We start from the raw sequence: 15,986 nt of genomic DNA on the forward strand, positions 1-15,986 counted from the left end.
GCTAAGTATGGACAATGTTTTTTCCATGCTTCACATAACTCTGTGCAGTTAGGTCCGACCTTTCGAATAGTTTTATTATTGTATTTTATAGGCATGTATGTCGAAGTAAAAAACGTATATTCATAGAAAACTTTACTATAAAAATCCTTAATACAGCTATTTGCGTAAAATATTTTACAAGAAATTGTGGCAGTGTAACAATAGCTTAAATTATTACGTACATAAAGTAGGTAACTCAGTTGTCTTCTAAATCTAGGTCTTAACAATAGGAAATAGGTTCTAGTTAATCTATAAATACAATACTATATTTTAAGTCTATAGAATATTTAAGTAACAACCACAATAAATTAACTAATGTATGCTCTAGATGATGTTACATTAACCAAAGTGGAAATAATATTAGGAGGAAACACGCAAATATTTCACTTTTGTAAATATTACAAGGTTTTATAAGGGTGGTTTCTGACGACATTCTACTGTCTTACAATATTGTTAACATTATGAAATACACTATTTTATAAGAGGACGAAAATAGTAAATAATATTTTATAATTAGAACCGAAACCTGGGACAGCCATTGAATATCTAACTGTTTCAGTTTTGTTACGAAATTATTCCTTTGTATTTCGCAATCAGAAACCACAATATATATTTTTTTAAACACTGGTTTATGTAACATCAGGCAAAGGAATGCATTTCTGTCATCACGAACAATAATACATTTTATCTACAATCACATTTATAATACTTAGGGCTTGGAAATAAATTTAAAAATTTGAAATACTAAATCAACCCCTAAATACAAGGAAATCTCTCATCCCCTAATATTAGTTTCAACCCCATCTCGCTGCGATTGTGTACAGCGATCGTAGTAATTCTAAAGCTCTTGTGTCAGATGCAGTTTTTAAATCTGATCCAGAAGAAACCCTTGCTTCTGCCGTGGGTTTGACTGGCTCAAACAACGGTATTCTGGTGACTTTAATCTCAGGTGTCGTATTGTACTTCTTGTGACCTCTACGACTAGTTGTAGTTCTAGGACTCAAAGTTGTACTCGCTGGTTCTAAGTCTTCATTTCTTCTATTGGAATCAGTTGTAGGATTTGAAAGAGAGTTGATAGCACTAGGATCGAAGCTCAAACTCTTCCCTTTTCTTTCGAACTGTCTCGGCCTTAATTCCTGTCTATCCATTCTTCTATAATCAGTCGATTGGATTTCGTCATCGGAGGAAGTGGTAGGGACCTCAGTGGTTTCTTCTTTTGCAATTTCTTCCATATCTTTTTGTGAGACAGCCATAAGAGCTTCTAAAAGTGCTTTCTTCGACGCTTCAGCTGTTGAGTTATGGTCATCATCACATGTCTGAATCAGTAGAAGTATAAGCCTCTTCACTGTCTTCGATTTCGTCTTTTTCATAACGTTCATTAGTTTCTGCGTCGTTGTCGAGTTCATGCCGCCCATAATTTCTTTTGCCTTCTCAACAACAGTATCAGCTATTGTTGTCAACTCTTGTGCTGGCTCAGTAGAAGAATCTCGCAGCAATCTGCCGATTCTTTCATTTTCTTTAAAGTTTGTAGTGATTTCAACATTTGCTGTTGATGATGCAGTTTGTTCCGTCGTTATAGGGTATTCTGTAGGCGTTGTGGCAGTAATAGGTACGTATGAATCTTTGACTGTTTGAGTATCGGGTCCTGTAGGGCTCAGATTGTCATTGAAAGTGATTGGATCAATAACTGTACTGTGCCAGTTGTCGAAATTACTTGTCCATTGTTGATAAGTAGTTTTATCGCTGTCCGGTGACGTGAATATGTTTCCAAAAGATGTAGTTGTTAATTCTTCAACTTCCTCCTGTTTAAATGTTGTGGGTGCAGAAGTTGTAGTTTGAATTGTAGTTGTTTCCAGGTCGGGTAACGTTGGAGCTTCTAAATCTTCAGAAGGTTTTTTAATCCCAGTAGAATTTTCTTCTAAGGTAATTTGTTTGCCTTGTCTTGAGTTTTTCGGTCCAATGAACGATTGGCTGTGAGCTCTTTGTAATTCTTCTTCGTTTTCCAACTCGATACTTTCTGTTTCAGTGAAATAAACTTGTGTGGTTGTTGGTATGACAGTGCTTGTTCTAATCCTTTTACTTTCAAAGTCTTGAACAGTTGTAGGAACTGTAGATCCAGTGATATCAACGCCCCAAGCTGTAGGCAAGTTCGTTACTTCAACATATTGGTTGAGAGGTTTGGCATCTGATAAATTAACTGACTTGCCGTAGTATAAGTCAGTTAGGGCGTTATTTTGGAATCCGCCATATCTAGGTACAGAATAGTCAGTGGCAGATTCTGTGTAGTTCTCAACGAGATTGTTTATGGTTGAGGCAACTGTTTGCGTATATGCTGGCGTGGTTGTTGCAATTATTGGCGACGAAGCCGTAGTGTAAGAAGCAGATATTCTTCCGCAACATCTGAACGGATTTCTTACCGTAGTCGTATGGTAGTTTGTGGACAGAATTTCTGGCGTCGTCGTTGTTTTTGACTCTGCAGTTGTTGGGTAGATTGTAGGAATACCTAAAGCTTTGCCTTCTCTCAACGACTGCTGGATAGCCTTTAATTTGTTGTCATCAGAGAAACCTAATATCTCGTCATCTTCTTCGTTCACTGTTGTCGTTGGTTCTGTGTTTATAGTTTCTTCCGTAGTACTTAACAAATCGCCAAATGAAGGGTGCGTCGGTCTAATGTCAGATAGTACTTTTCGGAACTGAACTGGATCTTGTAAGTAAGCTGATAAGGCATGAGTGAAAACTTGAGCCAATTCCCTAATCTGAGGAGAAGTGGCTAAAGGATTTTGGCTCTGTTGTATCGTCAAGTCTTCAGATAAGTCGTTGAATGTTCCGTTAAGTTCTGTTTTCATTTCTTCGATCAATTCTGCCTGATCCGCGTCAGCGCCTTGACCAAATAGGTTGGTGTATTTGTTAATCGTCTTCTGACTGAATAAACCAGGTAAGGTTTGCTCCATTAATTCATAATCAATAGGAACAGTTGTCGTTTCTCCTTCTTCGGGTGACGGAGTTGTTGACAAATTATCCAGAGCAGTTGCGTAATAAATTGCTAAGCTGTGGAGGGTCTTAGGGGTCAATGACGGTGGCACAATAAGCCCTGGTCTGTTAGTTTGGTCACCGAAGAATTTCTCAGTTGAAATCATAGGTGTCGCGGTGTCAGATGGTCCGTAAAAATCTAGATTTAGTTTACGCATCAGTCGTTCACGCCTTTCTTTGTACGACACCTCTGTAGTTGCGTCTACTTTTTTAGTACTTATGCTAATGCTTTTACTTGGTGTTGTCGTTTCGGTAGTCACTTTATAAATTGATCTAGTTGTATGAGGTATTTTAGTAGCTGATTCGAATGTGTCTTTAGTTTCAATAACGACTTTGTTCTCGTATTTATCATTTCTTTCAGTAACAACTGGTATTGGCTCTGTAGTCGTGATGAGGGTTTTATTCTTCTGTTTGTCAAGGAACCCTTTGAGTAAAGAAACACCTGGTCTTGTATAAGGTTCCTGGTTTTCATATGTGGTATAGCTTTTGGTGTATGGCACCAATGTTGGACGTTTAGTAGTCTCTTGTGTTTCTTGGGGCAAATGTTTGTCTCGAATATCGTACAAAGCTGGGTAAGGGCGGTAATTTTTGTTATGGAAATCTTGTAGGAATTGCCTATTGTTATTATTCGCGAAGGACGCGGTTTCAGCTGCGACCTGCATTTCTCTAAAGTTGTAGTCAATTGGCGTAGTCTTGGAGATTTCGGAATAAGTAGGAGACGTCGATTTCGGTAATGCGAAGTTGTTTGTTATAAGTTGTACGAGATTGCGTCTCCTTTTCTCAACAGCGGCGGTAGTCACTCTCTGCGTCGGATGAAAATCGAACAAAGTCTGATAACTCCTCGCTGTTACTATATTGAAGGGCGTGTCCGTCTGCAGCCGTTGCTTATGATTTTGAAATCGCTCCGTCGTCGTAGGGACGTTCACAGACGACCTTCTAGACTCTGCTCTGACATGGCTATCACCGATCTGCTGCAAGTCCTGGTTCTTGGTCAAGCTGTGGCTGATCTTCTGCGACTTCTTCTGCTCGTTGGAGTAGTACTCTGCGCTAGACTCGTAGAGAGCGGGCGCGGAGGCGCAGTCCACCTTGAACCACCAGTCGCAAATAAGGTGGGACTGGCTGAAGATGGTCCCGTTCGGGCAAAGGAATGAGATTTTGCGTGACGTGTCGCATATGTGGAATACCTGGAATGAATAATTAATTAATTTATTAGTCTTGTCCAGAATATAAGTTGGTTTTTCATTATTGCTAGTAATTGTCTTCAAAGTAGGTATTATGTGACCTGATGACTTTTATAAAAAATAGATTATTTAAACCTACTTATCTCTACCTAAAAAAAAAATACAAAATTGTAAGATTATTTTTTGAATTTATTTATTAGCTTTAACTTTCTTTGACCAATTTTTCAAATATATGCATCGTACCTGGCAGTCGGTTTCCAAGTCGGCGTAGTATCCCGTAGGCACATTCTTGCAGTTGAAGCCGGTGTGTGGTATATTCGGGTACGCCGGGAAGTCTACGCCCGCCTTGCCTATTACTCCTGGAACCAATCAATGGATAGGATTTAATACTTAATTTTCCGTGAAACACAATAAAATTTAATTATGACTAGACAATATCAATTTAATAAATCGCCTAACACACACTTTATTTTACTTTTTTTTATATTTCTTAATCAGGGACGAGCATACATAATTTAAATACTTAAACAAATACTAACTTCCAAAAATAATACTGTTTTTTTTGTATCAAAATCTCACTCATCACTTCTAATTTTGTATCCATCATATTTTCCTTAAAGTAAGTGCTCGCTAACATAAAAAAGCATAGCACAATATTGAGCCTATCTAAACCATTTCCTACTAATAAAAAAAAAACTTGACCTAACTCGACAATAATCTTAAGTTCACATTACACGGGAATGGTAATTATCTAACCCATGAAGCATCTGAATGTTTGCCGGCAAACATGACGGCTACATTGACATTTACGTGTGTCACGGGAATATAACCTTATACACTACATAATAAGGTTATTTTTCCGTGACACGCGTAATGTCATGTAGCTGTCATGTTTGCCGGAAAACATTCAGATGCTTAAGTGCTAAATCGATAAGTACCTATCTATATAAATATATTATCTAACAAGCATTTCAATTTTCATATATTTACCTTGATGCTCCACAACGTCCAGATCGGGTTGGCTGTCAGCAGGTATCAGCCTCTTGACCAGCGGTCTTCCTTCAGTATAGTGTTCGAAGCCAGCCGCTCCCATGGCTTCCGCGATGGCTTGTAGACTCTCCGCACTTGGTGCTGGCTCGTACAGTTCAGAAGCTCTAGCTGTGTCCTGGAAGTTGGTAATTAATATTGATTTTAGATTGACATCGCATGATATAAAACCTTCATTTTGAGTCGATTTTTGTTATGAACTTTATTGATCTTCTTCTGAAAAGTTGATATTGCCTTCTATCTATATTAGAAATCGTAGATCTACAACTATTTGATATGACAGAATTTAATTATATTTATTGGCGAGATTCTTATTTGATACTCCAATTGGCCATCACGTAAGCGATTGATACAATTATGAAATACGGATGTAAATGTTGAAATAATTTCTAACTTTGTTATTCTTCACTCAAAATTAGGTCACGGTTTACAAACCACGTTATTTCTTGTAAATGTACCTATATCCAAAATATCAGTACCTACATTTCACTTATACTTAACAAACTTGGCTTAAAGATCGTCTTCACTATCCTCATTAAGACTTAATAATTCGGTTTAGATTAGTGCAAAGTGCAAAGACCAAATAATGGTTAACGATGTATTATCATCAGCCACATGAAGTCCACTGCTGAACATAGACCACTTCTAAAGATTTTCATACGAACTCGTCAAAAGCGGCCTAGGTCGGCCTAAGCGGCATTCAGTTAAAAACCAATAAATATAAATGTAATTACCTTGCGACGATGAACTGGTCTCCGAGCTCCATCGCACACACCTGAAAGCATATACAATCATTGTTTAAAGAAATTATATGGTTTCCAAAGTATTTTACATCGATTGCTGGTGTTTCCTTGAGAGAATATTATCAATCACATAACACTCTCCACCAATCCTCATTCTTGAGAAATAAGCGTATGAGAAGGTCTCAAATAAAAAAAAGCTATTTTATAATGATTTCGACTAACTAGAGATCTATCAAATTCGTGAGCTAACCAATTGTGATTAATTATGTTAAGTGAAATACAGCGGATGTAGATCATTTCACTTCGAAGATTACATCCGAAGCACAAAGCGAGCTGTCATTGACTCGTAATCATGGCCCATATATCTTGCGCTTACGTCATATCCGGTGGTTTTAGATCTCGAAGGTTGAGGAAATTAAGTTACAAAAAATATGAGGATTAAAGTGTGGATTTGGTGGAGTAATATTGTTCTCATTCCCAAATTAGGTGTGTAAACGAATCACATCTTTATCCCCCAAGGCGTAAGCAGAGGTGCAACCAGGAAACCAAATTATTGCCGAGTGTATTCTGTCTCATGATGCCATAGGAGGCGAGCCTATCGCCATATCAGGTACGAATTCCAGATTCAGGGATGATACTAAGAACGATAACCTATTATCACTTAGCCCGACAGATATAGATACAGAGGGCTCATGCGGTGAGGTTCATTATCGTTTGGATACATATCATCGAAGCCAGGGCCGCTCTGTCAAGACTCAAGAGTGAGATGAAGAAGAGAGTCTAGTTGTGTTGTCATACATTTGTTTTATTATTACTCTTATTGTATACTTCCTTATTTTTAATTTATGCACCTGCATCCGTCCTCTCTACACCTCCCCAAGGTTGACTGGGAGAGAATGCCCATGGCATTAAGTCCGCCTGTATACTATGTATACATATACACATACTTTGTACACAAAGTGTAAATAAATAAGATTACATCGATACACTGTTGTGTTAAACAGCACACTGGCTAGTCCTATAACGACTTCTAACAAGTTACAATTACAATTGAGAGACTCTATAGACTTTCCCGCCCTCACATCCACCACTACAACTCCTGTAAGGCAGGATCAGCAGTGGCACGCATTTTATGAGACCGAGCGGTGAAGCTCGGCGAGTTTCAAGGAAAACTAATATGTCATTATCCCGCAAAATTAATCAAATAGAAAGATAGGGAGGAGTTGGAAATATTAATTGTCCACATCCCTCCATAGCAAAGAGAGAGACCCTAATTGATTTATTTAGCTTAGAAGACTAAATCGCGTCTCTTTCATCACAATAACCTTAGGTCCTCAATAGGTGAAAGCGTGAGTGATCGATGATTGAGCATCATAACTATTGTCGATGGTTTGTTTAATAATATACAATTAACTCCATGGGATAAGTATACTTGACTGATAGGTTTGCAAGTTATAATTTATAACTTTACAACAATAAGTATAGGAGTTTGTAAATTTCATCCTCAGAACACTAAATTAATCTGATTGTTACCTTGAGATTTGTTATAAAAATAAAATAGCTCTCTGATCATGGCAGTCTAAACCAGAGGTTCTAGATTTAGATTTTTGTAAGGTCTTATACACGATGGTCGAAGAAAAGTATTGTTTTTCCTTTATGCTCCTTACAAGCGCAAGGCTTTGGGCGGACGCCCAGTTTGCCCTGTCCCTACAGCCGCCACCTATCTCTGGTGTATTTGAAAATAAAAGTGCTTTTAAGTAACCATTATTGGATGAAAATTTGATATCGCTTTTGGTTGTTTCTCTTAATTGTTTGTTAAAGGATAGTTGTATGAGTATAAATGTTTCAAATAGAACTCCTTCCCTAAAAAAAAATGATTATTTATGTTATAAATGACCGGTATTTAGATGTGATGTTCGTTATAAGTTAAAGCATAAACAATTTATTTATTTTATTTATTTATCATCATCATCATTTTGACAATATCCTTACAGGTACCTTAAACCTAATACAATATTGTCGCTATTAACTATAGTAATTATTAACTAATACACTACTTAAAACTACGATATTTAAACATATAATATCAAATATATAATTTTTTGTATATGCTCAACATTTTTATACTGTGAAATATGTAACAATCTTATATATTTATCCTGCATAACAAATTAGACTTATAACAACTCTCTCGATTTCACTCAATGTAGCTGAGAATATGTCTACCCGGTCATGAGTCACGTTAATTATTTTAATTATCCGCGTCACAGCTGTTTTCTCCAGTAGCGTAGTACTGATTAAATATTATATATTTACATGAAATTTGGTACAAAGATAAACATTCTGAATTAAAATTATTACAATATGCTACTTTTTACACAGTAAAAGTACAAAATGGGACTTTTAATCGAAGATATGACTAACACGCAAGGGAAGCCGCAAGCAACACCTAGTTTATTATAAGTTCAACGCCCCCATACAAAATTCAATGACATAAGACGACATAACGCACACGTAACTTCGGGCGGTGCGTAAACGTGTGCGGTTTGTTTGATGCAACGCTTACGAGCGGTTATGGAGGAAGTCTGATGGATTTGGGGTAAGGTAAGATAGAATGCATAGAAAAGGTAAGAGTTAAATTATTATTTTATGTTTGGTATTGAATATATCGGATGTGGATCGAAGCCACGTTATTAATAGCAGACAAAAAAAATAACGTCTCGTTACTTGTTGACTATTTAGGGTAATATTGTATTTATATCGAATTATTGTTAATATAGGTAAGTATATCCAACTTTAAGTACACCAAAGATATCCAAACTAAATATAATTTCTGAATTACTTCTTCTATACCTATTTCTACATCATAAATATGAATAATGAATACAAGGAACAACGCTCAGACCTAGCCTAATAGAAGTTGAATTCCGATTTTAATTCAAAATTGCCGTATTTTAATAGCTATGACAATGCAGGTAAATGTGAAGAGATGTTATTACATGAAGAAGGATAGCCTTTAGAATAAATAATCGTTGCGTTGTTTTGTTAGAGACGGTAGAGTACCTTGTTCATTCGTAGAGACTGGTGTAGGAGTTAAATAAGGCATTATATGAACAAAGTTATTGTAGTTTATAGCAGAGGTTCCCAAACTTTTTTTTCTGATATTTGCTGGTTTCGGTGGATTTCTTTTTTCAGGTTTCGCAGAAAAAGTGCATTAAAACTACCGTCCAGCAATCGCGGGACTTATGTTGGGGTCACCGTGCCTCTTACGACCCCTATCAATGTTGTCTGCCTACATTGATAGGTGAAGTCAAGCCAACATTTTGGTACTTTACTATCACGCCAGATAAATTTTCGTAAACCCCAATTTTTTGGTCACGCTAATGTAGACCTTCGTCAAGTCTCCCGTGGACCCCTGGGGGTCCACCTGGACCATTTTGGGAATCAATGGTTTATAGGTTTGTCGATATAATAGGTATCCATTTACCTTCTACACCTCTACTAATGGCCAAGATGTTTCTGCCAGACCCCCTACGGGCAGATCGACACGATATGAAGTTAAACGGTTATACTTTCGAAATTCGACAAGGATCTTTTATGAAAACATAATTGCGTACTAAATAATTTAATTACTGTTATCATTGGGAATACTGTGGGAAGTTATCTTGACCTGCTACTTGATTGGTTATTTTGTATTATTAATTGTTGATCTAGTTCTTCTAGCATCAAGAGTCAAGAAGATCAGGGGAGCAGCTACCGCTGGGTCAAGCATAGCAGTGCACCGGGACCCTGATTCCGAGGCGACTTGAGCACCCTGACTTTTTTTTAGTTCACCGCTCTGTGAATACTAACAAAGCATCGTACCAAGCAAATAGTCAAATCAGGGCCCAATTTTTACACCTTGATTTTTGGTTATACAGCTGCATCGCCGGTGCAGTCTTTGACGCGATCAATAAATTTTATCAATTTGTAAAGACTTTCAAGGATTAGAATAGCACTGTTGCATATTTTTTTATCTTCGAAGAAATAATAGTGAACGTTTGTAACGTTATCAATAAATAAATGAACACATTCAATTGTAAAATTTAGTCGTAACTTACCACTGAAATAAAAGTTTAAAAATAAGATTTGCCGATAATAGGATATATTTTATATCCGCCCGAATAGCGACCGTACAAGGTGTTAAAACCCGCCATAGTGGCCCACGTAAGTGTGTCGTGTTTCGGGATGAGTCTGTGTATATCCGGTTCCAACAGGCCGGTATAATGCTGTCGACTGTCGAGGGGTAATCGTCTCTCGTCAGACGACATTCTATTGGACCCCACTCCACTTACCATCAGGTGCAGTGGGTCACTTTGTCCTGTCCGTATAAATAAAAAAAAAAACTATTCTACAATATCTGATTTAAATAATATATTTTCCCGCTGCGAATCGGACCTGTATCCACTATTACTTTTAACTAAAATTATCACACCTAAATAACACCCAAATAGATTTATTATGAAAACGCACTCAGACAAGTTCGCAATAAATTTCGCAATACAAAAGATGATGTTACGAAACTGATTCCCCTTCGAGCATTCGGATTCGAACCCGCTGTAATTGCGAGTCAGACGCTCTAGATCTGGACCTTTCGTTTGTAATGACTGTTATTTTTGTTTCAATGTTGTTGATTGGATGTTGAAAGCTTGGACGGTTACATTGTATTGGATATTGAGGGCTGAGTTTTGTGATACATACTCACGACTTCATGCCTAAATGTGGAGGCAGAAGCGATTGATTCACCTAGTATTCACCTATATGTAGCAGTGGTGAAGAGTCCATAATTCCTTATTCCTACCGGCTTTGCTTAACGTAGAATCTAATTATCATTAGAACTACTTATAGACATTCATGCATATGAGTACATCTTTGTTATGTCGGGTTTCCTTTAGGATTTCACCTTTTACCACTGATATGAAGGGCTGCCATAACTTTCTGATGTCAAGCCGGGATATTTTAAATTAATAAAATATAAATATTTTATTTTCGAATCTGTGAGTCCATAGTATATTAGCAAAAATTATTTTAGACTTTGGATGATTGATTTTGAGCCAATAAAAACATCTGGGAGGTCTTTTTAGTGCACTAGTATACATAACGTTTCCCAAGCCACGAGTATTCACACCGCTTATAATTCCGGTATATGCATTAACCTGAGCAATAGGAACAGACCTTCTAGATCATAGATATGCCATTTAGGGACAAAGGGTAACCCTAAACATGGTTCATAGCTCCATCCCACGCGATGGGATACGTTTACCAGCATGAATTCATTTACCTGGTACATACATAACATATTTTATTCCAAGTGACTCATTCTTATGTTTCCAAGATCATAAGAAGCGGATATCACTCAACGATAATGCAGTTTCATATTAGTGAATTTTACAAAATCTATGCAGCAGTTCATTAATTACTAAGAAACAAATTTCTCCTATGTAATATCGGTATAAATAGTATAATGTTTACTCACCCAAACTCAACAGTACGCAGAGCAGCACAGTCCTCGACAAGTGATCCATCCTTCTATTACACCACCGCCACCGCATTTGTAATCTGTGGGCCACAAATTACATCAATTACATAAAAATCACATGCCAAATGAAAAATATCGGATATTCGCTTAACAAGAAATTGAATTTGAATTAAGATTAGTCAGTTTTGAGGTGCGGAATCCGATTTCTAGTCTGATCGTTATGGATGTTAGAGTATAGAGCCTAATATTTACCAAGGAACTTTTATATTAAACAATACAATATTCAAACTTTCGTTCGGATGGTTGTTAGTTGTATTCTATGTACCTTTGCCGGCCGCTTCAGGCTTCAAAATTATAAAAGACTTAAAGACTGCTTCGGTGGCGTAGTCTTACTGCATGCGCGGCACGGCAGCGCTTTGAGGTCCTGGGTTCGAATTCCGGGTCGGGTAAAGTGATATTTTGGTTTTTTTGCTCAGTATCAGCCCGAAGTCTAAAATTTGTGCTCGATATAGCAATAGGCTCGCCCGCTATCACATCATGGGACGCAAAAAGTGTTTGTGTTTTAAACTTATGCGTCAAAATTTACAGACGAAATAAAGCTTAATAGATTTTTAATAAAAGCACGTTGTGTCGATAAGATCTGACTGCGCTGATACTTTCTCCTTTCAGTGCATGCTCGGAGCTCACGTAGCACAATAAAATAGAATAACGAGCTGGTCCTGACGGTTCACACGGACCCGTCACGAAACCGCGGGCGGAAATAGCGCCATCTCTTATCGGGAATTGTAAATTCGATGTATACAGAGGATTATTTTTTTTTGTTATTTGGAAACAATTTATTAATTAAATTATTTACAATATCGGTAGTTTCGTTTATTTAGAGATTAAAATACTAAATAATTTTGAGTAAAAAACGAATTAACATCCATTTCGGATTAAGTAAAAACTTATTTGTTGAACCTTTAAATTGTGTTATTTGTGTTTAGAACTTCATGTTTCGAAGTTGAAAACATTATTTTGTTATCTTACAATTACGACCTGTACAGAATTAGGCTCTTTCATACCCGAAAATAATTTATTTCTACTTTTTTATATTTTCAGTTGTATAATATGTTGTAAATATGTAAAATAAAAAATAAATTATTTCTTAGTTATAAATAGAATATTCTAGCGCTATATTAAGTACAAATTATATAAACCGTCAACTCAAACAGGCTCGCTTGTGCAACACACGTCTCCAACATGTTAATAGAGGAAAACCGTCCACACGATTACCAACGTTATTATAAACTATATATCGATCTAGAACGATGATTAAAATCTGTTTAATGTGTAACTAGATCTTACCGGAGTGAATTTTTTAAATGTTTTTGTTAAATTCAGAATAATTGGTTAGATTTTTTATAATAAAAACAATGCTTTATTCATCATGTAGGCAAACATAGTTGCGCTGAAGTCGAGGTACAAAGAAAATATTTAATTATTACTTTAAAACTTATTTATATATATTATACTTCGTATGCTATTGATTGGTGACGTGTGTGTAAAATGTAGGTACATACTTTATAGCACATAATTTTTTAAACTATAAACTTCGTTTAATAAATCATGTTCCGGGATTTGGCAACGCCTATCTCACAAGGCACGTCAAAACACTTAAAGTATTTGGTTAGTTGTCAATAGGCATATTTATTGAATGCAATTACTTACTAACAGATCAAAGTAGTTACATTACTGTGTCAAAAAAATATTGCCGATTTTTATTTAATTAAATCACAAAAATTTTAACAACACTCTGTATACAAAATAGATTCGCTACCCGAATGAGCACGCGTCCCGGAAACAGTGTTAACAATATGGCTACGCTTCCTGTCGCCATTGTTGAAACGGACTTTCGCTAACCGACATTTTGAACTGCGACTCGGGTCGAAAGGTCTCGTATCAGAGTCTGTAAGCTCCTTTGTGTATGAAAACATTAAATTAAATAAATAATATTATTATAATAAAGAACTGTATAAATTAATGTATACACATTAAGTATTAGTTATAAACTTGTTTGAGCGTTAAGCGGTGGTTAAGAATTGCTTAAATAGCTGTCAAAAACATCACCGGTTCCTAGTTTAAACCTTATTAAGAGGCAAGATGGCGGGTTATGACTTACAGCTGATTGACTAAATTTGATTTTTAACTAAGAATAGCTTTGCGATAATTTTATAAGTAAGACTGATTATGTATTATGTTTTACAAATACTAGTGCTATTAGCTTATATGTATCAACCTATTTTATGTTGTATTTATCTCATGTAAGTGAATCGAATACTTAAGAGATAATATATTTCTTAAACAATAAATCATGGTAAAGCAGAATTTTGGCAAAACGTAATATATCACCTAACAGTAACACATGTATAATATGACCATTTGTTATATTACACGAATAGTTAACGAAAAAATATATATTAAAATTAACAATAAATTGCATTACATTGTTATATTAATTGATTTTAAATATTATTGCAATGAAGACAATGTTGATAATAGTTTGGCAGTAAAAAAATCTGTGCTGTGCTCCGCTATACATATTATATGCGCCGGCCCTAAGAAGGAAGTCACAAAAATACTGACATAAATCTCCCATAACAAGCTAAGCACTAATAAACATGCATCCAACTATAATGCATGTCAAAGGTCCTCAGAGGAGCTGACCTCTCATTAACTCCGCTGGAGGTCCGAGGAAACCTGCAAAAGTTTCTGGGGCTACTTGTTAATTAAATGCAAATACGGTGTTGTTGTGTGTTGCATGTTACAAGAAACAAGCGATAAAGTTTTTTAATCAGCAGTCAGTATAGATTATTTTTGAGTGGGATGTGGGTTTGCGATGTTAAGTAAGGTTGATTTTATTTTGACAAATAAAATGCAATGAATTTTAAGCAAAATATTTAAAAGCTTGGCATATCCATATTAAAAATAAATAAATCAGAGGATAAAATCAATAAATTTACTCTTTAAACAAAACGAGCGATAGAGTCAAGAGATGGTATTGAAAAAAAAACTGTAAAGTAACGATTGGTAGGAAACCTAGTAAAGAATTGAGAAAAATAAATAATCTATAATCTGGGATAGTATTAACTCAGTAAAATTCATGATATTTCATATATTTATATACGTGCCTTTGTTCTTTGTACATTACTACTTATATACATTTTTAAAATAACATCAATTTGGCATCACACATTCTAAAACATTTCTTGTTGTACATATAATCATTTTTACTTAAATATTTTTTTAATATAGCATCAAATTTTTCCTTCGCCTTATTATCTAAAACATTTCTGGAGACAAACTAAACAATACCCCATCAACCCACCAGCCGCCAGCAACTTAATACCCGAGCAGGTGACTTCCTGATCCCAGTATCTCACCGTGTTGCGAAACACTCGTTTCGTCTGCATTTCTCATGCATTAACTGGCTTTCGTCCGTCACGACGACGATTTGTATCATTTGATCAGATTGCGTCGTGTCTCTGAGATCGGTAACTCATATTACATCAAATTTGAGTGGCAAGGGTTAAGGGAATGAGAATCTGAATTCCTGGTTGGAGTTCGTTGAGGCCTGCATCTGACAAGGCGCTCAGGGGACCGTGAATAAAAAAAAAAAGAATAAATGCTTTATTCATCTTTTAAGCGAACATAGTTGCACTTGTGATAAGTTAATAGTTCTCGAGTGTTCATAAATAAAATAAATTAAAAAAATATGCTTTATTTATCTTGTAGGCGAACATACATGCACATGATAAGTGAAGATACATGAGAATATTGAATTATTACTGAAATTAGGTCGATTATATAACTACATACATTTTATATTGGACATAAAAACGATGAAAGAGTACAAAGCCAGCTCGGACTGGCAGGAAGGAAGAAATAAAAGAAATAGCACTTATCGACATCATAGAGAACTCATTTTTATTATTAGCGCCGCTACTAGCCTTTTATGTGCTTAGTGCAAGTTTTATTGCACCCATGCATTGCCCAAAACTAGCATCGTTTGATTATTTTTGCTCCCTTCCAGAATCTACGGCATATATCTGGGCATCGTTAACACCGCTCTGTTTCTGACATTGCTTTAAACTCAGCTCAACCCAATATGGTAGATATCAGTCTAATAATGCCCAGTAAATACACATTGTCCTTTAAACGACATAGGCGAGCTTGCACACTGCACGTTGAATATTAGAGATAACATAAAATAATATTTTCTTTTTCAACTTAATTATATGAACTATTATTAAACAATTGTCATATTGTGAGTCCTATTTCTCGTTTGAATTTCCTATCCCCATTTGGGAGTCCTTATTCCTTTCTTAGATCAAAGAAATAAATAGGTTTATTCGAGTCCGTACAGAACATGCCCTAAGCCTGTCGGTT

At 35.9% G+C, this 15,986-nt stretch overlaps 1 protein-coding gene across 1 annotated transcript; it reads right to left on the reverse strand.

Moving 5' to 3' along the window:
* Nucleotides 1-125: 125 nt before the first annotated feature.
* LOC115440959 lies at nucleotides 126-11,633 on the reverse strand. The gene is made up of 5 exons (XM_030165496.2): nucleotides 11,556-11,633; nucleotides 6,032-6,072; nucleotides 5,241-5,415; nucleotides 4,494-4,609; nucleotides 126-4,253 (listed from the first exon to the last, which is right to left on the reverse strand). Exons 1-5 carry the CDS (start codon nucleotides 11,629-11,631, stop codon nucleotides 834-836), a joined length of 3,828 nt encoding a protein of 1,275 aa, XP_030021356.2. The 5' UTR covers nucleotides 11,632-11,633; the 3' UTR covers nucleotides 126-833.
* Nucleotides 11,634-15,986: the final 4,353 nt, after the last annotated feature.

This window comes from Manduca sexta, chromosome 6, assembly GCF_014839805.1.
Source record: "Manduca sexta isolate Smith_Timp_Sample1 chromosome 6, JHU_Msex_v1.0, whole genome shotgun sequence".
Lineage (NCBI taxonomy): Eukaryota > Metazoa > Arthropoda > Insecta > Lepidoptera > Sphingidae > Manduca > Manduca sexta.